The following is a 27,064-nucleotide window of genomic DNA, read 5'->3' as shown; positions in this document are numbered from 1 at the left end:
TCTCACCCATATGCTCCTCAAGGGAGACTGGTACAGGAGCTGTTGGGGCAAGACTTTTCTCTGAGTTTCACCCTCAATTTTCTTCTGATCAGCTTGCTTATGGGGAGTTTCATCTCTGTCCTTCAAGGTTCCCCACTTGTAAAATGACAGTAACACTGTCAGCCTCAGTAGAAAGGCACCTGGAGCTCTGCTCACCAGGGAGCTGGTAAGACAGCTGGTTATTCTTTAAATAAATTATCAGTAAGAGAAGCCACAAAAAGCATTCATCAGCTATTGAAGGACCCTGGAAGATCAATGGTTTAGTTAATATCATTCTTGCCAAGTACTAGCCTGGAAAGATCAGAGCTGCCAGAAACAAAGTCAGGCAAATTAATGTCCTGCCCCAGTCCGTTTCCTGCTGAGCCTGACAGGTCCTGGCAAAAGCTCCTGTGCCCAGAAATGTATTTTGAGACCAGCATGCTTACAGATTATTTCTTTCAAATTAAATCCAAGCAAAACTAATCTCATCTGTAGAGGGCCGGGAGCAGACAGGTGAAGCTGGTGCAGCAGCCCAGGGGTCCTTGAGGGGATTGGAGCAGAAATTGGGGAGCAGGAGCAGAGACACAAGTGGGCTACAAGGGCTTGGGGTACGGTGCAATGACGGTGAGCTGCCAGAAACACCCCCAGCTGCCACAACAGGCAGGTCCTCCATTATCCATCCAGCTCCCTCCAATCCAGAAAGTAAGGAAAATTAAATTAGAATGTGTCAAAAGAAACTATAAAGCTCATGGATGCTCACACAGAGAAGCAGCAGCTGCATTCTAAATGGTGTGATAAACACCTCAGGGGTTGCCACCAGGCATGTACTTAATGAGTACACAAATGATGGTTCCTCTTCTTTCTCCTCCATCTTCCCATTTCCTACCAGTTGCCCTGGAAAATTCCCCCTCACAGCACTCACAGGAGCAAAGTCCAAGAGGAGAAAAAACTAGCTCCAAACCCTTTGTGGTGTAAAGCTCGTGGCCAAGTGAAGCCAGAAGAGGATTTTGGGGTGAGCTGTGCCTGTACCAACCTGCCTCCCTCCCACACACTGCACAGCTTAGCCCTGTGACCCCAGTGATGGCACAGACCACATCCCACAATATCCCCTGCATCCCACACCGAGCCCACACTGCTGCCCATCTCTCCACATGGGGTTCACACAAGGGCTGCACGGACCATCCCTCCTACACAGACACTGCTGCAGTCCACGGAGAATTGGCTGATGTACAAGGAGCCAGAGGGGGTGAATGACCTCCCAGAAGACCCCAGGGTGCTTTTCCAATGGGGATGTAAGCAGCCACACCCAGAGGCTTGCAATTCATTCCCAATTAGGATAAACACCAAATTGGCTAAGGTAGGAGGAAAGTACACCAAGTGTAGTGTCTTGTTCTTCTGGAGAGAGCTCCTGCAATTCATGGGGAAAAAAAAAAAAAAAGAGAATAAAAAATACAATCCCAATGCTCATTTGCATTGGAGGAATTAAAAGGCAGAGCCAGCCTATCTCGAGGATGCCAGGCCATGCTGGAGGTGTCTCTGGAGGGTTTTGTCCCAGCAAACACTTATCACCCTAAGGGTAAATGCAATGTCCACATCTCATGTCCCAGCCCCAGCAAGGAGTGCTGGGGCAGCAAATGTTTTGTGCAATCCACACAAGAAATTTTGGTCTCTGCTCTGAAGCAAGATGCCCACAGCAGGCAGAGGAGGCTGTGCTCTCATCATGCTTCCTTGTGCCCTCTGATTTCACATGCTCTGCTGTTCAGAACTGCCACCCCAGCACCCAAATCCCACACCGCCTGCCTGTCCCGAAATGGGGGCACCACAAAGGGCAAACCCCACTTCTCATCTATAATGTACTCTCAAGTACATTTTCAATGCAGATTTTGTATAAAATGCACTTTTATGCATATTACATGTATTTTTAAAGATCTTTACATTCACAGCTTTACCTTTTTAGCCAGACTTCACCCATCTGAGCTGCACATCACAGTTTGTATTTTGCCCACGATGCCTCGAGTAAGACAAAGATGAGAACAAGGACAATCTCTGCTCCTGTGGAGTTAGGCCTCCAGGTCACAAACCCATTGATCCCACCTGCCTGGTTTATTTTCTTAAGGCTTAAGAGAGCTGGCTCAGAGGAAGGGTAGGGGCACAGGGCTTGTGGCTCCTCACACCGCCCACGATGCCAGGAAATACCCTGCCTGTACATGGGGCTCAGCTGCTCTCAGATATTTTTCCTTGCACAGCCCCAGAGACAGAAAATATTTATGTATTATAAATACAAAGTAATAATATAGGAAAATATGTAAATATAGAAATAGCACAATATATTAAAATATTTATGTAGTATATCTAAATAGATAATGTATAGATAAATATATAATAAATAAATATATTGCACACATATACATAGGAATACAACAAAAAATTGAAAACCTGAAATGATATGAGCCAGGGAAAAGGTCAACATCCAGGTGCAACCAAAGGAGGGAACAATGCTGGAAGTGTGCGCAGCACAGATGGAGCCAAGGATTGCCCAAATCTTGGCTTGTTCCATGACCTGCCATCAAGATGAATTAAATGCATCCCAACAACCCAGGGACCAAACAGCTTCTTTGTGCCTCCCCAGCAGCTCCAGGCCAAGGCACCTCCACAACACGCCTGCATTGTGGTGTCTCTTCAGCTGGCTAAATCCTCAGGACCATTTTTCTTTTTGCTTTACCTTCAGAGCCCATCAGGAAATGTGAGCGGCTGCCAGGACGGGACATGGAGCTGCAGGGTGGGGTTGGTGGTTCCCTGGGAGGGCAGCATGATGGCTGTAGTGCTTACAACCCATGCGTTTACCTGGGAGAACCTGGACCACCATAAAGGACAATTCCCAATTTCCCAGCTGGACTTGCTCCAAGAACCTGCTAAGGTTAATTTAAAGCCAACTATTGACTGACCCCAGAATTGCACACCCTCCTTCCCCTTATCAATTCTTGCCCAGGTGGATCAACCACCACTGCTCCTACCACCTCTTGCCAACAGGCCGATACTGGGCTCCACCTCAGAACTGCAGGAAGCAAGAGGTAAATGTTTTATTGCCACCAAGGGAGAACTCCACCCCAGAGCATCCAATAAAAGCTCTTGCTATGTGATACTGTATTTCATCTGTGCATGTGTTGAAAAGCTTTAATCGTGTACCTATGTATAGTCCTGCACCAGCACTTTCCAGTGACAGCCAGAAGGAAAACACAGAACCCTCGGTAACAGAAAACATGCTGGAGCCAAGTAAACAAGATGACAGTCTTATAAACCAGAAGTGTTTGTGCCATTATGGATTCAATTTGTAGACAGAATAACAAGGGATGAGTTATTTGGAAGTGCAGACTTTAAGGACATGGGTAATGTAACAGCAACAGAAACGCTGTGACTGCAAGACCTTCGCTCAGGAGTGACTCAGCACAGCAGCTGCTTCCTGGAAAATTAATACTTCAGCCTCCCCAAAATGCCTGCAAAGCCTTTGAGAGCTTGCAAAAACTAACCCTGGAAGCTCCATCAGCCATCTGATCTGTCACTGCTATGGGGATTAACACAGGGCCCCGACCCTGATCAGCACAGGGACCTGCAGGGAGCTCCAGTAGCAATCGTGGGGACTTAAGGCAGTGCTGCCAACAGAAAGCAACCATATTTTGGCCTCAGAGCTACCTCCCCATGACCCCCACACTCAAAAATCTCCCTCACCACCACAGGCACCCCAAGCAAGCCCCTGCCCCACCCAAGTGTCCCTGAGCAGAGGCAGCTGTTAAGGAGGTTAACACAGAATCATGTCAAGTAACAAACACCTAGTATTTATTAATAAATTAGTACACCGGAAGGCAATTTTCCCCTCTTCCCCCACTCCCACCCCTTCCCACGGGGCAGCTCATGCCACCCTCATACCATTATTTCTTCAAATTGAGCATAGTACAGACTGTTCGTTACGGGAGCATAATAATTGCAAATATAATCAGACAGACTTCTTACGATGCAGCTTTTTGTCCCCCACACCCCCCCGCCCCCGACCTCTTTTAATAAAAAGTGAAGTGTGATTTGAAGAGACTATTGAGACCATAGAAGGTCTTTGGAGAACTTACCAGCCACGTCTGTATAAAAAACAAGAGACACGAGTGTAAAAGCATAGCTTGGTTTAAGTCTTACAGCACGAGGAGAGCGGGACCACCGGCGGCCTTCGCCTCCCCACGTCCAGGCTCCCTTGGGGGCCCCACCATTCCCACAGATGGCAAGGCAGGATAACTCCTTACATTCGACTGGAGGCAAAGGACCTTTCCACTGCCTCAAAGGTTGGTGGGGCTTGACCCTTTTCCTTGCGGTTTAAGCACTTCTGCTGTAGCGTATTAGGAGCGTGATACGTTGTCCGGGTGAAAACCATACAATAAATAACCGTGCTAGTAAAATCTCAGCAATGGATATGAGACAAACAAGAGTACATTAAAAAAAAAGTCAGCTCGGGTGGGAAGCTTAGCTGCATTAAGAGACAGTAACCAGCAACAATTGGGGTGGGTTTTTTGCGTGTTTTTGCCATTTACTGCCCCGAGGTGAAGGGAGGTGGTGGGAGATGGTCACTCCGAGCGACAGCTTTGACAGAGGAAGGGGGTTACAGAGCAATCCCCAATTTGATGTGTTAGATTACACCAAATTCATGGTCTTTTAGTTCATTAACTGCAATTTTGGATTTTTTTGTTTGTTTTCTTTTTTTTAAAGTGCATCAGCTGATCTGACTGGAATGAGAACAAGGAGAAGAGAGGCTCAGGGAGGGGGCAGAGGGTGCAAAGACTTGGACTGAGCGATAGAGTTACTGTGGAGGGGTGCAATGCTGGCAAACTGCACCCTCTCCAAAAACCAAGGACACCTCAACGTAAATACTGGCCGTATATTCTACAACAAATCCTGCCTGCGTATTGTTGGTCATCTTAACGAGTGCCAAGCTAGCTCTAGCAGATATTCGGAGAGCGTGCGGTGACCCAGTGCCTACAGTAAGTCGGGAAGGTGGCTATAGACAGAGTCCAGGAGGGTCTGGCTGGCTTCCTGGCTCTTGACTCCAGCGATCTCAAATAGCCTGTCCAGCTTGTCTTCGGCCTGCGGGATCTCCTCGATCACATGGAGCTCCTCGGGGTTGAGGATGTGCAGCATGTCGTCAAAGATGGGCTGCAGGTCGCACGGGTCCAAGCGCACCTGGCGCAGGACGGTGTCCTTCTTTTCTGAAGGAGGAAAGGGGATTGGTCAAGAAATTCCTCAAGAAACCTCTGCTAACCAGGGCTTTTTCTCCTCAGTCCATCCCCTGGTGCCACCTCTGGAGAGGGACATGCCACAAGGAGAACTGAGGGAAAAGGTGGAGGGTGACAAGTGATGGGGAGGGGAGAAGAGGATCCTGCAAGATCCGGCCAGGATCCTGCAAGAGCAAACACAGCACTTGTAAATGCTGAATGGCCAATTCGGAAAAGTGAGGGCAGGAGGGGAGCCAAAAGAGCTGAATTCTGCTCTTTCAAGTTGTTTTCATTGGGTCAGCTTTATTTTTGCACCCAAGTATAAATGTGGTAGATTGACTGAGCGCAGTGTTTCACCTTCATCAGAAGTTAAAAGGTGATTAAATGCAACAAGTTAAATACAGTAAAATAAAGCCCCTAAAATAAAGGAGGGTGACTAATGGTACTTTACACCTGCAGCAAAGATGACCAAGAGTGAAAAAAAAAATTTAAAAAACCAAACAAAAATCAGTCTGGGAATTACATTCTCTGGTTTCATCTCATGCAGAAATGCACAGGCAAACACGAGAGCCCAAAGTCAGGAAAAACACCCCCCAAACACCCAGGGATGCCAGAACTTCCCTGGCAGAACTTCAAAGAGTTAAAAGCCTTTAAAGATGTTTTTCTGTCTCAAATCTTTATCATCTTTGCTAACAGGATATTCTGGTCTGGAATGAGGATGTGATAAGTGTATCCTGGAGAGCCAGTTTTCCCAATTATGTACTTTAATGATACTGTGTGTTGGGCAGTTCTACCACGTGTGCTGACCATATGGGACATGCCATGGTGTCCCTTCTGTCCTCCCATCCACCCTGCGTTGGTTTTGATACCTTTGGTAATAAAAGAGCCCGTCCGGCTGAGCGCGGAGGAGCCGCTGGAGGTGGAGTCGCAGCGCAGGAGAGGCTCGGCTTCATCGACAAAGAAGCATTTCTTCTCTGAAGGAGAGGGCTCCACGGTGAGCACGGCCGCCTCGGGGGGCTTGGGGCTGGGCATGGGCGCGGGGCTCACTGGGCTGGGGCTCACTGGCAGCGCCAGCTTGTCACCTTCCAGCTGTGGGGGGAGGAGAGAGAGGGAAAATTAACGTGGGGGGACGCTACACAATGAGCAACGCCCAAACCCATTTGCACCCTGGCTTTCAAAACACCCCAGCCCACCCTCAGCAAGAGGTGACCCGTTCTGCTGGCCTAGAACAGGCCCAGGAGATGACCCAAGGTGGGCATCAGCACTGGCATTTGGCACATCAGGCAGGAGGGGTAACACAACCCACACCTGGTAGCAGCAACCACTGCACCAGCATGGCACATGCAACCACAGCAGAGCATTTTAGCTTGGTTTTTCTTCTCAGACTCAGTTTATTAAAGCATAAAGCACAGCTCTTGGGGCAAGAGGTGATGATGCCCAAAACCTGCTCCACACCTATTGTTTGCTAAAAACAAGGCACAGCCTGGCTCAATAGCTCAAACCAGTGCCAAGGCAGCAGGGTGAGGGGCTGTGAGATCCTTCAGGGATCTCCAGTGCAGCACATGGCTCTGACCAGCTCCACTGATCAGCTACACTTCAAATTAATGATTTGTTTGCCCCATGTCACCCTTGCTCCTGGGAGCACTCCATTAAAGCCTGATGGAGAAGTCCACCCCACCAGACTCCAACTTCAGAGCAAGGAAGGACAGGCAGGAGCTGGCACTGACCACAGTGTCACCCAAGTGCCTTTGCTTTTTCCTGTCCTAATGTGAGCCAAGGGCAAACGTTCAGCTCCACAGCTTCAAAGACATCAGGAGCAGAAAGCACTGCTGGGAAGCAGCACTATTTGACAAGTGACAGGACAAGATGAAATAGTTGTGCCAGGGGAGTTTTAGACTGGGTATTAGGAAAAATTTATTCACCAAAAGAGTGGTCAGGAATTGCAACAGGCTGCCCAGGGAAGTGGTGAAATCACCATCCCTGGAGGCATTAAAAAAACATGTGGATGTGGCCGTTGGGGACATGGTTTAGTGGTGGACTTGGCAGTGCTGGGTTAAGGATTTGACTTGATGATCTTAAATGTCATTTCCAACCTTAACGATTCTATGATTCTATTATTTGGGTGCTGGTGTGAACCTGCTTCCTAATTTGACTGGGCTCTGCATGTTTCTTCTTGAAACTCCTCCCTACTTCCATGGCAGCAGCCAACATTATCTACCTTCCTCTATCTCTCAACATTCCCCTCAGGGTGCAAATCTCAAGCAGAGCATTTCTACTTCCTGTTCCCTGCAGAGATGAGTCCCCTGGGCCAGCATCCTCACATCCCTGGCTAGCAGCTTGGGCATCTCTGCAGGTCACCAGGTCCCTCTAACCAGGTTGCTTTAAGGGCCATCCAATATTTAACCTTTTTCCCAAACCCTGTGTCCCTGCTTGACCTGCCAGGGAAAAGAACTGCAAGCCCTGTCCACATGCAATTCCCTCTCCCGACAGCATTTCACAACCCTGTTTTCTCCTTGTACAGAGGAAAGATCAGGCTATTCCTAACAGGCTTTTGCCTACAACCCAGGAATAAAATGCAAAATTGGGATTAAAGGCTGTGGGAAAGGGAGCTGCTGAGCCACCTCCACGCCAGCATGGATGTGCCTGAACATTCCTCATCCGTGTCAAGGAATTCACCACCCACAAATCACATGTCTGCTGGGGCGCCCATTAGTTCACATTAAATTAACACTGAAGCCTGTTCCTGGTAGAATAAAAGGGGGGTTTTTTTTCTCCACTCATTGAAAATAAACAGGGGAGGATTTGTTCTAGCTCAGTGCATGATGCAATAGGCATGTTAAAAATAAAAGTCAGCTTTAATTTTTAATTAAAAGAATCTGCCTTCTCCTCTGAAACTCCCTTTCCAGTATAGGTCATCATGGAGAATCAGCTATGGCCATTAAGGGAGAATATCAAGGGAAGGACCAGTACAGCAGCTGGCCACTTTCCAAATTGTAATATGCTCTGATATGCCCTTTTAAAATAACACAGGCTTTAGGGGTTAGTTTTCCCTTGTGCAGCTCATCTACCTAATATCCAACCACAAACCCACCTAACCAATTCACAAAAAAGAGCCTGATGACTGAGCAGCAATTGGCCAAGGGAGGGCAGGGAGCTGACAGCTGCCCCAGCTCTCTGTCTTCCCAGAACCAACTCATTTCGAGTTTAATTAAACAGCTGCTAAAACACGCTAGGAAAGACAAAATCACCCGAGGTTATTTGACTGTAGCCCCCCCGGGAGCCCAAAGCTTTCCAAATAGCTGAACAGTTGCAAGCTTGAGGCAAAGCAAACAGAATGCTTGGATGCGCGTTAATGTTTAAACCACGGGAAGAAATCAACTGGGAATCAGGGCTTTGAAAGACCAAGGAATGCAAAAGGTTGCTGGGAGGTGAAGCCTTCGGAATAGGTGTAAAAACACACTATTCACAGCCTATGACTCACTGCCTTGAAACCATCTTGGCCATTCCTGTTTTTATGAACGGTGGTGATTGAGTGAAACCAAGCTCTGGCTGGGAAAAAAGCCCACGAAAAACCCTCTTGCAACCCTTTTGCCTTTCCAGAGCCATGGGATTTCTCACCTTTACATCCTCGTTGCTGGGCTCCTGCACTTGCCACTGGGGCTGCATCTGCACCTGCACAGAGAGACACGGGGGACGCTGTTAGATGCAGTCCAGAATGGAAACCAAAGGCACTGCAGTGGCTTTGTCACATCAGCAGCCTCCTACAACCCATCAGGGGTGCTCTGCCAGGTATTTTTTTGACGTTTTGTTTGTTTTTTGAGCACTGCATCAAGAGATTTTCAATGACAAAAAAATATTAATTAAAAAAAAATCCTAAAAGCTCCTGTGTACTTGCAGCCCTTTAGACTGCGGTTCAAGCACCAGCATCCTCTTGGATCCCAATGTTGGGAAGGTGCTCTAGGCAGCTCAGGGTGTCTGAAGGTCCTTCCTACAAGGAAGAAAAGGGGGCAAAAAGGGATGGGGCAGGAGAAGACATAGGCTTGGCTTTGTTTTCTTTCACAGCTGCTCTCAGCAGCTCTGTTTGAATGGGTTGGTCCCATTTGCTGCCTCCGTTTTACAGTACTGCAATAAAAGCTCAGCTCAGACAGAAACTGCAGCTGCTGTGCTAATATTAGGAAGGAGCAGCAGTAAGCACTAAAAAACACCCTTCCCTCAGGCGATGCTTCCCAGCAATTCCTCCTGCCGCAACCAGGCAGGAACAAAAGCGAGTGGCAGGTTGGCTGCTGCTGAGGGTGGCTGTGCACCCTCCGGGATGTGGGGGGATAAATTTAGAACCAAGGCAGCCGCTTCCCAGATTCCCTGCCAGAAGATGACACCCGGCTGACACCAGCCCTTATTCCCAGGTCTGTGATGCCTTCATAGGGAATGCAGGAAGAAAAACCCCAGCACGTGAAGCAGGGTGGGCTGGGCAGCAGCCTGGCACAGGTGATGCTCCAGGCACAGAGTGGTGCTGCTGTGGGATGCTTTTGCTGTGAACCCCACAGGCATAGGGAGGATCCCTTTGGATCAGCAGCTTCATGGTGCACAGGGTGTTTGGGATCCACCCTGAGGGCAGACGGACCCTGGCAGGTTAAACACCACTGGCAGGGTCATGAGCTCTCACGGAGGTGTTGGAGAGGGGCAGTGATGGTGTGTGGTACTGCAGAGCAGGAGGCATGTCCTCTGCCAGGATGGGAAGGCCAGAGGATGCTGGGGTGGGAAAGTCCAAATTTCCTCTCTGTGCCCTTCACCTCACCTGTGTGGTTTCAGGAGAATGCTTGAGCCACCTCTGTGGTGGAGCCTCCTCCCTTCACCACCATGCAGCCCTGGGGAAGAGCTACTCAAGTCAAACCTCACACAACTCGGGATGGGAAATGCTGGCTCTGGGGGCGGGTTTAGATGCCACAACCAAAACTCCAGCCACCCACAGAGGAAGCAGCTCTTCCCCAGCAGCCCTGCCCTGGCTGTCTGTGGGCTGAGTGCTTCTCCAAGCAGAGTCCAGGAGAGCCCTTTCTATGGATTTGCCCACTCACTCTTTAACTCAAACCATAATGAAGAGGTGACGAAGCCCTGATGAGGAGTCGATACTGAGTTTGACTAGTAGAAGAAACCATCTTCTCGTTTCCTCTTGTGCTCCCAAACCCATTACATTGCAAACACAGAGACCCCAGGAGATGTGGCCACCACAGCAGGGAAACCTCAAGTATCTTGCATATATAAAGTTTACATTGTTTCTCTTTGCATTACTTTATGAATGATTACATTTTATTTACTGCACGTTCCCCGGCACAGTTCAAACCCAACCTCAGTCTGCTGAAAATTAAGTCATGGCTTAGAGCAAACCTGGAGCAATGCCCACTTCAGCAAAATCCAACCAGCCCTACGCCTTCCACAGGGCTCTGGCCACTTCACCCTACAACTTTGTGCCTCAAGTGAAACCTGATGCAAGTCCAGAAAGCAATTTTATTCTTTTTCTGGCTGCCTGGGCACTTCCCAGTCCTCAGACCGCAGCCCCCTCCGGCTAGGAAATCCATCCAACCGCTTTACCCTCACTCCACTGCTGACACGTGAACGCAGCACAAACTTAATTCCTAATTACTGGACCCAGCCCAGTCCTACACTGCCAGAAGAGGAAGTGAAGGGGATGGGTTGGAGCTGACAGGGGCCACGTCTGAGGAATGCTGCTCCAGCCTCTTGACTCCCCCCTCTCAGGGTTCTGACCTGTGAAAGTGCAAGAAACAGAGCCACAAGGCACTGCCACAGCCACGTGCCTGGACATGGGGTTGCTTTCACACCCTCTTCTCCTCTGAAATACCCCAAAACCCCACATCTTAACCTTGCACCAGCCCCAGGTCTGACACATCTGCTGACTCATGGGATTATCTGCAGCATGAAATTAGCCACAAAATTAAACCTTGCTGGGCTCGGGGCTGCAGCCTCCCCCTCTCCACTTTCACCATCTCCCTTATTCATGTTTTGTGCTTTCTTTCAGCTTTGCTGAGGCTGCGCTGCTGAATGCCCTGAGAGAGGCTGTTTGCTTCCTTCCATCCAGCCCCTGAAATAATTCAGCCGAGGCCAGCAGAGCCATAAATAAAACGATAAGAGCTTAAAGCACTGCTCACAGCAGGAAACTCAGGGGAGCCAATACGGCCTGGCTGTGCCAGCTCCACCCCAGGCCACCCCAGGTGAGTGCAGAGCGCCTTGGTAGCTGCAAAATGCTGTTATGCACCACAAAAAAAAAAATGCTCATTACGTAGTGGATACTGTTTTTTTTCTGATTTTAACCCCCAAAATGGAGAACTGAAGTTTGCTGGGATGGCAGGGAGAAACCTCTCCCTTCTTCCCCTCTCTTCCTCCTACTTTTGTTGTCAGCACCACTAGTTTGCAATGTGCCTATGCTTGCTATGTAGTGCCTAGGCTTGCTGCTGCCTGGCAAACCTGCCTGCGACGGGACAGATTTTGCAAACCTTGAGTCCAACAAACATGCCAGGGGCAGGCTTTAACAGGAGCTCTGTGAGCTAAATGCATCTCCAAAAACCTTCCCACAGCTTCTGCACTTGCTGTATTTTCTGGCTCAGATCCAAAAAACCCCAAGCAAAATGATTCAGAGGGCTAATCCCGGTTTAACCTAAATTCATCCAGCGCCATGCAAAACCAGCATAATCTCCCACAGCTAAAAAAGCAGGCAAGTCTGCAGCAGAGCTGTTCTTCACCTGAAGGAAAATGTTCCTGCCTCGTGCCGTAATGCTCCAGAGACTCCCAGTAATTCCTCTATTCCTATCCGGAGTTGTAAATATTTGGATTTGGGAGCACAAAAGGCTGCCAAAGGAACCAGGCACTACAGGAGAGAGCAGCTTTGCCTCCACAGGTTTTACAAGATGAAGGCAGACACCAGATAAAGGATTTAGGACAAGGATGCAATAGTGGGTGGGATGGGATGTGTTTAGGGTTCTAATTTGCCATCTGAGAGCTACAGCGTTCAGTAACAATTTTTACCCATGACTTGCAGATGTCAGTGCTTTCTTATGACATACGGATCATGGGGAGAGATAGGGAAACTCCATTTTGCACCCGGGGATGCTGGGCAGAGCCAAAGGCATCCCAGACAGCATAGCCCTCATGCATCCATCCCTCCTGGGCTCATGTAGGACACACCAGCATGCATTGGAGACTTGCTGTCGGCTCCGGTCACCCTAAGGGCATCATGCTGTTACTTGGACTCACAAAATGGTTTGGGTTGGAAGGGGTCTTAGAGCTCATCTTGTTCCAACCCCCTGCCAGAGACAGGGACACCTTCCCCTGGACCAGGTTGCTCCAAGCCCTCTCCAACTTGGCCTTGAACACTTCCAGGGATGAGACATCCACAACCTCTCTGGGCAACAGCTGCAGGGAGGATGCGTGCATTTGCATTGCTTATGAGAGTCCTCACTCCCTCCACAGCACCAAAACCTCTTTTATTCTTTTTTGCTGGGTTCTGGGCTTTTTTGAAAGACTCCTTCTGCAGGGCTGGAGAGCACAGACCCACTCACCACCAACAGGGTGACCTGCTCCTCTGGATCAAACCACTTTGGTGCAGAGAGAAACTGCCACGATTTGTCTGCGTTTGGATAGACCAATCACCCAGAGTCAAACCTCGGTTAGTGCTAATTAAAGGCTTTCCAACCAGCATATTAAGAAACTCCCGAAGATCGACCTCCATGCCTGTTCTTGGCATTGAGCTCTTGGCTTCCTGGACTGCTGTGATGATGATGAGCCACCAGCACAATTCTCTGGGGATTTGGTCTCCCATGCACAAGCTGCCTCCCGCATCCCCTGCAGGGCCATTGTATCACCACCCACATCAACAGTGCAGGAGCCAGCTGAGGGAGAAGAGGCAGACAGGTTCCAGTAGGTAGCACCTCACAGAAACACAGTGTGCTGTCGTGCTGTATCTGTACCCTGGGCTGCTGCCAGGCTGTGACAACCCACACACAGCTCCACAATCTCAAGGGCAGGGGAATGTCCAACTCCTAAGGTTGATCATGAGGGATGCTCATCTGAAAAAGCCCAATCAGATGAATAGGGAAAGAGGATGTGATAGCTTGGGTGTATTATAAATAAAATTGGTAATTCGTGCTTGTGTTCATAAATGTATATATTAATTGTACGAATAAAAACGCCTAAGCCCAAACCCCAGGCCGGGGACTGAGAAAATTTCGCAAGCCTTGGCAGCAGCAGAGAAGACAATACGGCCAGGAACTAATCAGCATACGAAAGAGTCTATCTCGGGGTGGAGGTAGACCTTATTGGAGCTATTAACACCACACCTGATGAAACTGATTAACATCTCGGAGTCGTTAAAGGAGTATCCCATTCCGGGAACTAAGAATAACTGTTCCAGGGATCAGAGATGGACCATTCATCATCCAAGATGGACAATTCATCAGACCCAGGAAACTGCTTTGTGCAGTCCAACTTCAGGACAAGAAAACATCATGAATATGCTAAACTGTGAGAAGAATAGAATTAATTCGGACTCTGCCCAAGAACTGTGTAAGAAGGAACCAGCCAAGCGACATTTGTGAACGATCTGACAAGACAGAGGTCAGATCTGTGTTCACCCAGCTCCTCGGGGCTGACCTTTTTCCGATCGTGGCTTTCTGTGTGACCGATCTTTCAGCTGCGGAATAAAATCTATTTCTTTATTAAATTTAATTTGGCTGAATTTCTTTACTTCAGGTGAATTTGTTAAAAAACAGCTCCTTTGCTGAAATAAGCCAAATTTCTTATGTGGACTCGAGACACCTGCTCAAAAGATCAACAACCCAGTTTTACCCATTTCTAGAAAAACAAGTGAAACTGATGGGGAACCACCCAAGGATCCAGGTGTGCATGCTGGATACTGGAGAAGACAACACACTGTTTTAAAAAAACAAAGAGACACAGGAAAGCTGGTTGGGAAATTCAGGAGACTTGCATACAGTTATCCCTGAGATTTGGGTTTGCTCATTCTCTGGAGCATCTGCTCACTGTATTTTCAGAGTTATGGGCACAGCTTGTGGTTACTGCATCATTGGGAGTCCTCTACTCTGACAGGTCACCCCATAAACCCTGCTCCTGGAGCCACCACCTGCATTTCTGTGCTGTTTGATAAGCACAACCTGATGGTCTTGGCCAAAAGAGCCAGGGGCATTCAGCACTGCACAGCCCAAGTCTGTTAATTATGCAATTATGCGTCGTGCTGAGGAACAAGCCCTGTGTTTTATCAAATGTCCTTGCCCAGAGCTTTGTCACAGTATTCAAAGTCAAAGCAATAACTACAAGGACAGAGGTTACTACCTGCTCCAGGAGAGCAAGAGGACAACATGTCCTTCTGCGACACTGCACATGCCAGGAACTTTAATTCACATGTGCAAAATGGCAATTTTCTCTCCCTCTCTTCTCTCCCTAAACATAGCTTTGTCTTGGGTTTTTAATTATATTTTTTCCATCAATGAGAAGGCCACATGCTGCTTAGCTACTGGGAGGTGAAAGGTAAAAACCAGCAACTGAGCAGGAGAGATCAGGCAGCTGGCAAAGCCAGCTTATCCAAGATGTGGGCAGGAAGCTCAGCACACAACTGACTCAGGGTCTTGGAAACACAAGCCCAGGGCTCCTGCCAACACATCCCAACTTCTGATTTCACACAATAGTCACAAGGGAACAAGGTGTTTCATACACTAAACAAAATAATTTATGTGACACAGTGAAGGGATCAAACAAAATAATTTAAGATACGCAACACAGTGAAGGGATCACAGTCCCATGTATAGGGGAAAGTTTGTGATGGTCAAAGCAGGATTTGGGAATCCCCTGCCCTGACAAATGCTCTGCTTCATAAGCTCTCCTCTAAGTGAAGGTCCACCTTGCCAGGTCCCCACCAAGAGCCCAGAGAGGTCTGCAAGCACCCACCTACTCCTCTTTGGGTCTGGGTCACAGCTAAGACAATGGGAAATGTTTCACCAACCAGTTTAGGGGGAAGAGCTGTGCCTCAGTCACCCCCACCTCCATCTGTATCTTGTCCCGTTGGCTTCTATGTTCAGAAAAAGCCCCACTCATCACCTTTAAAACACTTCTAGGAGACCACCGAGTTATCAGAGCCAAAAACTGAAACAAGTAAGGCAGCAGTGGCCAAAACAATCTGCAGAGGTCACTGAAGCACCTCCCTATGTCTTACACCTGGCCAAGAACCTACTGCAGAACTTTCTGCAGCAATTTATTTATTCTCCCGAAATATGGGACAGTTTGTTTTAAGGCCAGAAGTGCCAAAGAAGAACAACTTTGCAAGACTGCATGCATGGCCTCCCCCATGCCACCAGTCACCATCTTGGAGGAAGCAATACTTAGTGCTCAAGGATACTTGGCCCTTCTCACAAATCCACGGCATTTGAGAGCAAGTTTAAAGAGGGATGCATTTTCCTCCATGTCCCCGGCACAAGCGCTCAGGTACAGATCCTCCTGGTGATCTTCAACAGTATGTGCAAAGCACATAGGACTCTAGAGCTCATCAGAACATTGACTGAGATTTGAGGCAAACCTAGGCAAAGCCTTGCTCAAAAGCAAGGCACAACTTCAACATAAACCCCTGAAGAGAGGGAGCAACTTGGCCACGAGCTGCACTCGAGGCCACAACTGCATCCCATCCCACCACATCTCGCAGGGTGTGACCCGCACCAAAGCCCAGCCCGGCGTTACCGGCGTGGTGTCCTCCATGAGGCCGCGGATCTTCTCCACCACGTCGTTGCGGCGGTGCTGGCGGAGCGCGCTGATGAGCTGGGCCAGGCTGGCCTCGGGCCCGCGGATGGTCCAGTGCTGCAGGGCGGCGTAGGCGCGCTCGTGGTCGGCCGCGTAGCCGTTGGAGAAAGCCGCCACCTCCCGCTCGCTGGCGTTGCACAGGAACTGGTAAATGTCCTTCCACTGGCTCCCCACCTGGGCTGCCACCAGCTTGAGGATGTCGATGCCTGTGGGACAGAGAAACCACAGGTGAGGCAGGGAGGTCTGCAGACATCAGCTCTAGCAAAGCTTCTCTCACCCCCAAATGGCCACACTTTGCTTTTTTTGGGTAGGTCTTTGAGATTTTATTGTTGTTAGGATTATTTTAAGACCTTGATGAGTCCAGGTTGCAGAGAAGCAGCACCCGTAACATGCTCAACAGCTGCTATGCATGTAAAGGGTGACAGACCGCATCAGTTAATCCAACACACTCTAAAATCAATAATTTAACTGTAAAATTTCCTGCACTCTTCAGCACAGGAAGACCCTGGGTACTCATCTACCACACAGCTGCAGGAACAGGGCAGAAGAGCACACGCTCACCCACATGCCTGCATCGAAGCCACTGCCTTGAAAAAGAGCTGGATTAGGAGGTGAGTCACCAAAGCACCTCTATAAAGATGAGTATTTCCATAACAAGCAGCTAGGATTGCAATCAGAGCCATTTCCAGTGCAGACTGGTGGGATGACTCAGTCATGGGGTGGAAGACACTGCACCAGGTGAGCACTGGGTGAATGGAAGATCTGGTAGGAAACCAGAGAGCAAAAAGGCAGTTTCCCCCAGAAAAGCATTTGAGACATCCTGGCTCAAGACAGTGAGGGTTTTCTGTGTGTAGGTCAGGGAGCAATGCAAACAGCACACCTACCCTTGAGCCTCCTACAGGTCAGGAGTTAAAGATTCAAATAAAGCTGTATCTCCTCCAAAATAACTAATTAACCCTGTTTTATCAAGCTGAGCAACACCCTGCTTAAAACACAACATGAAGGGTCAGCATCGGTGAGCCGCAAAGAGAAACTCACTTTTTCCAGAGAGATAACCACACCTTGGGTTTCCTCCTGAGCCAGTGTGCCCCCGTGGCTACAGGGAGCACTTCTCTTTCCCTCTGCAGGCACAACAGCAAAAATAGCTGCTTACAGAAGAGTATCATAGTCAGGGTCTTTCCAGCTGGCCTAAAAGTTAACAATTTCTAATGCAGTTTAGCTCAACCCTTCCAACTGCACCTTCAGTTCACAGCTCTGATACAGCGAAATGTATACACACAAAAAAACCTATAAAAATTATACAGACTGATATAGATATCCTTTTTTATATATGTACATGTGTATATACACACGGATATATGGTACACATCTTTATATCTCACTGCGTATTACATAAATGTTTTATAAAGGTATGTGTACGTATATGGCCTAGACACCAGGTGCCCACCAAAGCTGTTCTATACCTGCCCTCCTCAGCTAGGAAGGGGACAGAAAATATAACAAAATATAACAAAAGACTCATGGCTTGAGAAACAGGTAGGGAGAGATCCCTCACCAGTGACCTTCATTAGCAAACCAGACTCAGCTTGGGGAAATCAGTTTGACTTTTTGCTAATCAAAGCAGAATAGGGTAAGGAGAAATAAAAACTAAATCCCTTCCCACCCACCTCTCCCTTTTTCCCAGGTTTAACTTCACTCCTGAATTCTTTCCCTCCTCCCCTCAGCAGTGCAGAGGGACGGAAAATGGGATTTGTGGTCAGTCCATCACACATTGTCTCTGCTGCTCCCTTCTCCTCAGAGGGAGGAATCCTCACACTCCTCCCTTGCTCCAGCACGGCTCCCATCCACAGGTCCTGCCAGCAAACCCGCTCCCACATGGCTTCCTCTCTCGCCCTCCTTTTTCACTGACCCTGGTGTCTGCAGAGCTGTTGCTCTCACGTGTTCTCACTCCTCTCTCTACTGGCTGAAGTGAACAGGTTTTTTTTGCTCCACTTTTTAAATCTCTTGTCCCAGAGGCACTCCCACCCTCCCTGATGGGCTCAGCCTTGGACAGTGGCGGGCCCATCCTGGAGCTGGCTAGCATTGGCTCTCTTGGACATGGGGGAAGCTTCTGGAAGCTTCTCAGAGAAGCCACCCCTGTAGCCCCCTGCTACCAAAACCTGACCATACAAAGCCAATACAATATACACACACGTATAAAGTATCTATTCAGCCTGATATATTTTTATATGTGTTTGTGTATATCTGTGTATATATTATTCGGACTTTTGTATATCTCTATATATAAACATAGGTATTTTACATATATATGTATATATGCTTATATAAAAAGAAGTATATAAAAACATATAAAGCTTCACTAAGATATTTTTGACCAAACCTCTTCTCACTTAAGGAAAGCTTATCAAATCTGCTATATATACACTTTAGTTTTCACTTCCAAACTAGATAACACAGCCATGAGCCCACAGTTCTTGGAGCATCCACAGACAGTGCTAAACCTGCTCTAAATCAGGAACACCAAAGTGCAAACCACATTTGGTACTTCCCCACCCTCCTCCCACCACAACCACCACACCTCCCTCCCCAGCTGTTTACAGACACGTGCTTGTACCATCTCACATGGAGTTGTGAGAGCCAGGACTTCTCCTACCATAAAACCTTGGCTCACCTGCCCAGCATGGGGGATGCAGCCCACCCAAAAAAACCCAAGCCAACCACAGGGCTTGGTTCTAACTACGGAGAAAAGGCTGTGAACCTGCTACTGGGGTTTATTCTGGAGTTATTAATGTGACTCAAATCATTAGATGCTGGTACCCATCGCACTATGACAGTGTAGCAGGAATTAAGCCTGGTTTTGTTAATGCTTCCCATTACTCAGATGAAAACCTAGTGGCCCTCAGCTCAAGGGACTGAGCTGTGTGCTTCCAAGCAAATCCCAAATTCCTCTCCATCCATGAGTTTGCATCCAGGTTGGCTGTCCAAGACAGGCAACCCAGACCACGCTGGTAGCCAGGCCCTTGTGCCTTCTGATATCACATTCCTGGGTTGTTAAGAAGCCCAAAAGACAACTCGGGTTTCAAGTCAGGTCCTTTAAAGCAGCAAATCCAAGTGCTTTTAGCATAAAAGCAGCAAAATGCCAGATTTATGCAGCACTGTTTGATTTTATCACTCAGTCCAGGAGATAAAAAAAAAGTAAAAATCTGTGAATACAAGGGCAAAAAAAGCTCTGCAAGGCTTGTGCACCAAGGTAATGACAGCAATGCAGAGAGGGATGAGCATGTCTGGTACTGTATATATCCATATATAGATATATATATAGATAACAACTTATGCAAGTTACAGAGATATATATAGGTATATATAGAGAGTATTTAAGTCATTATCTCACTGTAGAAATCTTGAAGAGCTTCTTTACTCTCATATTCAGCAATTATTTTTTGCTAGGTTGATACATACACCCACAGAGAGAGAGAGAATGCTGCCTATTTTTTATGTACACACACACACATCAAATGAGCAGCACCAGGTCCCCCTGCCAGTGCTGCCCTGCAGTGAGACAATGAGTTATGGCTGGGTGGGAGCCTTGCCCACACCCACTCCCACGCACACCAAACACACAGAAGGATTAAAACATAATCTGCTGGTTTATGACCCCCGTGTGGCACATCTAGTCAGCCCAGAAAAGGAAAAACCCATATACTACCTGCTCCCATGTATGTATTTAATGCTGACAAATCCCAGTGTTTACAACTGCTGTACTGGTGAGAGAAGTTTGCAGCTGCTTGCAGCTTGATTTGCACCGGTTTTATGCGGCAGCACAACATTTACGTCCAAATGTTCTCGCACAGGATTTATGACAAAGCGCTCATGCTCCTACTGACATTTTCAAGTTTAGTATATTTAATCTCACCGTTCAATAAATTGGGCCCATAAACATGTTTATATCCCTCGGCAATAACATCCCAGGGCACGAGAACACACCAGGCAGCAGAGGACTTAATGGCGCGTAATAATCTTTGGAGAACAAATGTTCCATTAAAAATGAATTTGGAAATGTCTACCTTAATACTATAAGAACCTTAAACTCATTTTGTTGCAACTATTAAATGAATTTAAGGCCCATATGTTCACTACATCCACTACAATATTGTGCAAACAAAACCCCAGAGAGATATGAAGAGACGCAGTCGAGAGTGCAGATTTGGCTCCAGTAAGTAAGAAAAACACTGCTCCCTCTGTTCTTAAAAAATAAGATTAAACCCATTACATGACAAGCTGCGGCTGCATGCCACCAAGTATTACTGCTCACACTAAAATAAAATGGTAATGCTTGTAATAAGCTTACCATCCTACTACTTCCATGTTTCCAGAAGTCCTACAAGTTGCTTTGCCGAGCACTAAGACTGCTGGAGCATCCTGTTGGGATGGGAAGGTGCCTACCACAGCGCATGGAGCAAAAATCACAGCTCCACCATAGGCCCTGGATCTTCTCCCTCTCCCTGAACCATGTGGACCTGCTCCCACCACGCTCAACTGCACACCAGGGCTGGAGATGGTGCTCAAAGACACCCAGACCGCAGCAATCCCAAGTAAAATGGCCAAACTCAGCAGAGATGGTGCTTTAACCCACCCGTTTCATGCTTCCCATGTGAGGCTGGTCACAGCCACATTGGTGCTATGCTAAAGCTGCTCCGAGCTTGCCACAGTCTGAATCGTCCTTCTTTTTACCACAGGCCACAGGAACAGCCTGGGAGAGCTGTCACCATCCTGCTGTTAAAGTGGGAGACACCACCACCACCCCTCTCCATCATGATGTCAGGAACCATCGCCACTGATCACCCAGCTCTGCTCATGCCTCAGACAGTGGAATTGAAGAGGAATGCCCACAGCTGCATCTGGCTGAGCTGTGTTTTCCATGGTCAGCCCAGAAGAGGCAAGGACAGATCTGAAGGATCCAGGACATCCATACGTGTCTCAGGTACCTGAACAGGTGGCATTTCAGTTGCCATTATCTTAACACTGCAAGTCTCTAAATGCTGTGCTGGGCTACACCATGTAGCCCCCTATTATTTTAAGGTGGTGATGAGCACTCCTTCAAGCCAGGACAAGGCCAAGATGTTGTGCACAGGCCAGTGAGAAGCCCAAGGGAGTATGTACACACATGGGAACACAAGCACAACCAGGCCCACCTACAGCCAGGCCAAACTGGGACAAAAGGAGACAAGTCTGGAAATGGACAAATGCGTCCAGAGTGGCACAAGCAAAGAAAAGTCCAGCTCATCTACAAAGATGCTGAACTGAAGGAGGACTTTTCTGGAGAGGCAGGGCCCCAGTTCTCTACAACCTTCTGTCAGGCAGCTGTAGAGAAGGATAAGATCCCCCCTGAGCCTCCTTTTCTCCTGGCTAAACTCCCCTATCTCCCTCAGCCACTCCTCCTCAGACTTGAGCTCCAGCCCCTTCACACCTGCTCCATTGCCCTTCTCTGGACACTGCTCACCTGTCTCATGTTCCCCATAAACACAATTTCAGTTTATTCAGTGACTTCCACTTGCTTGTTTTGAATCTGGTTCAAGATTTTTCTCACTCATTTCCTGCTCCTTCAGATGTGCCCCGCCTCACTGCAGTATAGTTTGATGTAGACAGAGCAATCAGTCCTTCTACGTCACCAAGATGGTCATCAAACACGCACTTGGGACTTGGCTGAGCTTTAATGCCTTGTTCTGGACAAGCCTCACTGGTCTCCCAAGCCGTGCTATTTGCAGGTTGGACACAGACCCAGTTCTTCAGCATCATTTGGCCTCAAGCAGGGCAAGGAGCCAGTGCGGTGTGGGACTGTGACCAGCAGTGCTGGCATGCTCACATACAGCACCTGCAAGGCACCATTTCTCTTCTCTGCCATTATTTTTTCACATCTTCAAGCAAACTTGAGAGCAGAGGAAGAGCTGCCCCACCAAGGTGACACCCCAGCACCTAGCAGCAGATGCTCAAACCACAGCCACAGAGGTGCTGAGGCTCCTTCCTCTCCCCACCCTCTCACAAATGAGATGTCATTGTTTTTGTTCTCAGAGCTCAAGTCAAACAACATTTGGTGTTTTTCACAAGAGTGCTCCTTAAGAAAATGCCACCTTTAAGGGGAAACCTCATGCTCAGAGAACCCCCAAGCCACGTGTCCTTTCACCCCATTAGTACTGAAGGGACAAAGGGCATAAAAAAGGATTAACACAACATCAGTTCAGGTCTTATAGGTGCCTTATACAGCTGGGAAGGAAAGCTCAGGAGATCTCCCAGGACCTATGGCATACACAGTCTCATGGAGAGAGCAGCTCATCAGCCCAGGGTTCCAGAGACAGCTTCATGAAAGGCTGGATTTCAGGAGACTCCATGCTCCAGCTCTTCATCACCAGGGGCAGGTCCCACCAGTTCACTCATGACAGCTGGGGGAACTGACCTCCACCACCTCAGTATCAATCTGAGCCGGAGCACCTGGAGCTTCCACCACCTACAAGCTGACAGAGGTATTCCAGAGACGGGCAGTATTAATCTGTGCACCACATGCTGTGACAAATCCTGACTGTGACAGGCAGGCTGGATGAAACACCACAGACAGAGCACAGCCCAAGGGCACACGTAAGTCAGACAGAAAAACCACAGTGATGCAGCCCAACCCTCCCCTGCACCCAGATAAAAGCTCCAAATCACTGCAAAGCCAGCTCTGCTCCTGAGCTCAGCCCACCTCCCTTCTCCAAATATCCTCCTGACTCATGTGAAACACAGCCACAGCAGCCTATTTTTATGTCTGAGCACACACTGAGAGCCTGTACAAGCGAGCCAGGATGCGGCACATCCACTCTCCAGCTGACAAGATACCACAGCTCAGCCAAACCAGGACTCAGAAATCCCAAGTGCACAACACACCTTTCCAAAAAGCAAAAATTCCACCAACCACTGCCAAAAAGGGAAGATTATTGGAAATTCAGTTCCTCCCCCTGCCACTCAAAACACACTTCAGGTCCTAAATGAGGAAGTTTGAAGATGTGCCAGGTCCTGCACCTGGGTCAGGACAATCACCAGTTATTGGCACAGGCTGGAGGATGAAGGGGCTGAGAGCAGCTCTGCCAAGGACTTGGAGGTGCTGGTGTGCTGCGTCCAGCTCTGGGGTCGCTAACATAAAAAGGATGTGGACCTTTAAATCAGGTCCAGAGAAGGCCACAAAAATTGTCAGAGAATTACCTTTCCTAAGAAGAGCATTTGTTCAGTCTAGAGAAGAAAAGGCTCCAGGGTGACCTTACTGCAGCCTGCCAGTAGCTGGAGAGGGACCTTGAACATGGGTGTGTAGTGACAGGACAAGGAGGAAAGAAGGAATGGCCTAAAACTCAAAGAGGGAAGGGTTAGATTGGAGATTCAGAAGAAATTCTTCCCTGTGAGGGTGGTGAGGCCCTGGCACAGGTTGCCCAGAGAAGCTGTGGCTGCCCCATCCCTGGGCAGGCTCAAGGCCAGGTCGGATGGGGTCTGAGCAACATGGTCTAGGGGTTGGCATCCCTGCCCACAGCAGGGGGGTAGGAACCACCTGATCTCTGGAGGTCCCTTCCAGCCCAAACCTTTCCATGACTAACAAGAACCTTTGTCAGACAGAAAGAAAGGACACACTCACAAAGACTTTTTAGTGATAGGGTAGTTTTCCCAACCATGGAGTAGAGGGCTGCTATCAGACCGTCTCAGGAGCCAGTGATTCATATCCTTAGCAAGAGCTGTTTGGGCAACAAACCACAAAATGGTATGTTTGGAGTTTGGTTTTGGTTTTTTTTTAAAGGCAAAACCTAAAATCGTGCAAGGCAGAAGGGGACTTCTAACAATCATTTCCTACAAGCTGTCTGGAAAATAACCAAACCAGGCAGTGGAGAGAGGTCTGTGACCAGCCACATGCAGTTATGAACATGTTTCCAACCTGGGAACTTGAGAATCAGCACAAGACCTCCTTTCCCAATACATTATGTGGAAGTCACCTCTGTAACAACACCTTGGGCCAACCCTCCTGGGACCCATCTGAGCTTCTGCCCACCACCACAGGATGTTACATCAGGGACCCACAGAGTGGACTTGCTCTTGCTTTAGTTTGCATGAGAATGGCCAGCATAAGTATTTTATGCAATTATTAAATTTTAAATGGCTTTTGCAGAGTTAATCTTCATTATAACCCTCTGGGACAGCTGGTAACCCTGAGCACACATACTGCCACAGCCAGAGCCATATAAATATCCAGACACCCACTGATGCCAACCCGAGGATTAAATTCACCTCCTGCATTTTTTTTTTTTTCTCCCAGTCTTGGAGAGCAAGGAAAAAACAACAAAAAAATCAACCTCGTTATTCGAGGAGTGATGTGTGAGAGCCTCACTGATGTGTGAAATCACAGTCCCCCCCGGCACTGGAACTGGTGTCGGGTTTTTGGCAAAACCACCCTGGGCTCAGAGCAGTTTTCTGCAAGGACAATCCTCCTCTCCTGCAGAGCTGCCCTGCCTCTCACGCTCAGCCCTACACCTTAATGGGCAGGCACAAATCCCAATCCCTCATTAAATTAATACAGGGGCCACCCAGGAATTGTGACCATGGGATAATTTGGGTTTTCTCTCCTTTTCTGAAGCAGATTTGGGAGCAAATGTTCCAGCTTCCCAGGGCAGCTCCCCACAGCCCTGTGCATGCTGCAGATAGATGGCTTGTGTAGCAACACACATTAAAAGTGATCTAGCACCAGTCTTTAGTGCTAACACAATAAGGCTGAGGAACAGGAGATGATAAAATCTGCACATGATTAGGTTTCTTCTTCTCTAAGCAGAACAGCAGCTTCCCACGTTTGCACTTTCCAAGGCTCCCTTTCATCATGAAGCCCTGGTCAGCTCTTGCACATGCCCTCTGGAAATCACATAGCTTCCCAAAAGGACAAGATAATTTTTGGGCAAACCTGAACAATGTTTTACATTGGGTGTTTTGAGGAAGACGGTGTTCTGAACTTGTCAGATGCCACCCCAACATTCCCATGCCAGAGGTTTGTACTGCAGATGAAGAGTTGCTCCATCCCACCCGAAGCAGAGCACTGTGCCCGTGCAGGAGCAAACACAGCACAAAATGCAGCAGAACAAGCTCCAGTGAGGGAGCATCCATACTCCTTGTGGTACCCGGTACATTCCTGCCTCTTCCAATTTAACTACCTCCCCTTCTGCCCAGGTCTCACCCTGTGGAGGTGGACAGGCTGTCATCAGAGGACCAGCAGTGATCTCCACATCATCAAGCTGCAGATGCCAGAGGAGAGACTGCTTTGGAAAACAAAAACAAACACAACACCTTCTGCCTCTCTGTTTTGGCAGGAGGACAGAAATCAATCCCTCATCTCATGCTCTGCCTGCCAGAGCCGTATTAGGGTTTGCACACAAGCCCAGGGCTGCTCCTCTCCAGGCATAGCTGCAATTACCAAATTATGTCAGCAGCAATGGACACACCTGCCCTCCTGAGATGCTCTGGGCATCTCTGCCCCACCTGTGGCCTGGGCACAAAACCTCGAGGCCACCACAGTTTGAGCTTTTTAACCACAGCTTTTAACCCCATCACTCTTCCTCATGCTCTGCAGAGGTGCAGAGGAATTCCCAGGGGTGTGTTTCCACAGCAGCTCCCCCATTCTCACTGGGCCTCCCAGCATGATGCTCCTGACACCAGCAGGGACCTGTTCAGGAGCTGATCACAGGGAAAACTATCTCTACCAAACAAAACCATTACAGTAAGAGGCTTTCATCTCATTTACCCACACAAGCACTAAGGAAGGGTCCTAAAATAGCATCCAGAGTCACCCCATAGACCTGCAAGTGTCAAGCCTGCAGCAGTTTCCTTATTCAGAGTAGCAGTTAAATAGGCCTGAGGAATAACACCCTCAGCTGGATTGTTTCCATGCACTTGCTTCCCTTCATTAGGTGACGGATCTCTAGAAAAGATTGACTTCAAAGCCCACACATAACATTAATGTGCTGTCTCTTGAAAAGAATCATGTAGTTTTACTCCAATAAGCATCTTCCAACTAACCACAAATGAGTACCTGATTCCATTTGAGGACCAGCCTGCAATGGCCCAGCCGTTCCCACACCCCCACGGGTTATATCCACATGGGGATGCTTTGGAGCTGCAGCTCTCTGAGGTACAAGATGTGGTCCCCTTTCAACACCCTCACTGACTTCCTTGGGAGCAGACGAAGCTCAAGCCTAGCCCTGGTCTGTCAGCAACCAGGATGAAAGCCAAGGACTACTCCCTACAAATTGCCAACCAAGAAGATCCTGGCCTCCAACGTGCTGACAACTGACCAACCAAGACCCCCAAATCCCAACACTGCCCATCTCTCCAGCATCACGTCTCTATTCCCCACTTTGATTTTCTCCCATTTTTTAGCACATGCTCTTCTTCTACATGCAGTCAAGCCTCGGCTCCACCCCAGCTGCAAACGGCTTTTGCAGAACAGTTAATTTCTCTGACTATTTAACCAGAGGCTTCCTGGCTTTGCTCTTACCACCCACTGCAATAATGTGCAATTACAAGACTTGAAGAAAAATAAAAGGGAAGTGGCATCTCATGCCAGGCCAGTGCTGCCAAGATCTGTTCTTCAGCCTTTCGACTCCAAAAAACAAAAACCACCAAACTCTTTTCTTGCCTCCCGGCGTAACATCTCAGACAGCTGCTTCCTATACACAGGTTTTACCCTAACATTTTGCAGTCTTTGTCTTTCTTCATCCTCTGCTACTAAATGGATGAAAGCCAAAGGCAACAGTATCAGCAATTTCTGCAGAAAGAATTCAAGCCCATCTTCATGTTTGGCATAGACTGATGGCAAATCTGGCATTTCCAAGGCATTTGAGAGACAGGCTCCAATTCTCAGCTTTTACTGAAAGGTTTCTGCAAGCTCATTTCCTCACCTCTGGAAACGTATGAAGAAAGGAAAAGGGTAT

The 27,064-nt window shown here is 48.3% G+C and overlaps 1 protein-coding gene across 1 annotated transcript in view; it reads right to left on the bottom strand.

Annotated features, from left to right (window-relative positions):
- Window positions 1-4,170: 4,170 nt before the first annotated feature.
- Window positions 4,171-27,064, bottom strand: part of TNFRSF21 (TNF receptor superfamily member 21) — a 35,444-nt gene continuing 12,550 nt past the window's right edge. Inside the window, exons 4-7 of the mRNA XM_082303180.1 lie at window positions 16,020-16,285; window positions 8,886-8,939; window positions 6,137-6,356; window positions 4,171-5,261 (exon numbers count right to left, since the gene is read on the bottom strand). Coding sequence (XP_082159306.1) covers window positions 5,032-5,261; window positions 6,137-6,356; window positions 8,886-8,939; window positions 16,020-16,285 — 770 coding nt within the window. The 3' untranslated portion in view covers window positions 4,171-5,031. The remainder of the gene's footprint in view (window positions 5,262-6,136; window positions 6,357-8,885; window positions 8,940-16,019; window positions 16,286-27,064) is intronic.

This window comes from Coloeus monedula (assembly GCF_965178545.1).
Source record: "Coloeus monedula genome assembly, chromosome: 2".
NCBI classification, from domain to species: Eukaryota; Metazoa; Chordata; class Aves; order Passeriformes; family Corvidae; genus Coloeus; species Coloeus monedula.
The sequence above is the reverse complement of the archived record's forward strand: the minus strand, read 5'-3'. Positions and strand labels throughout refer to the sequence as shown.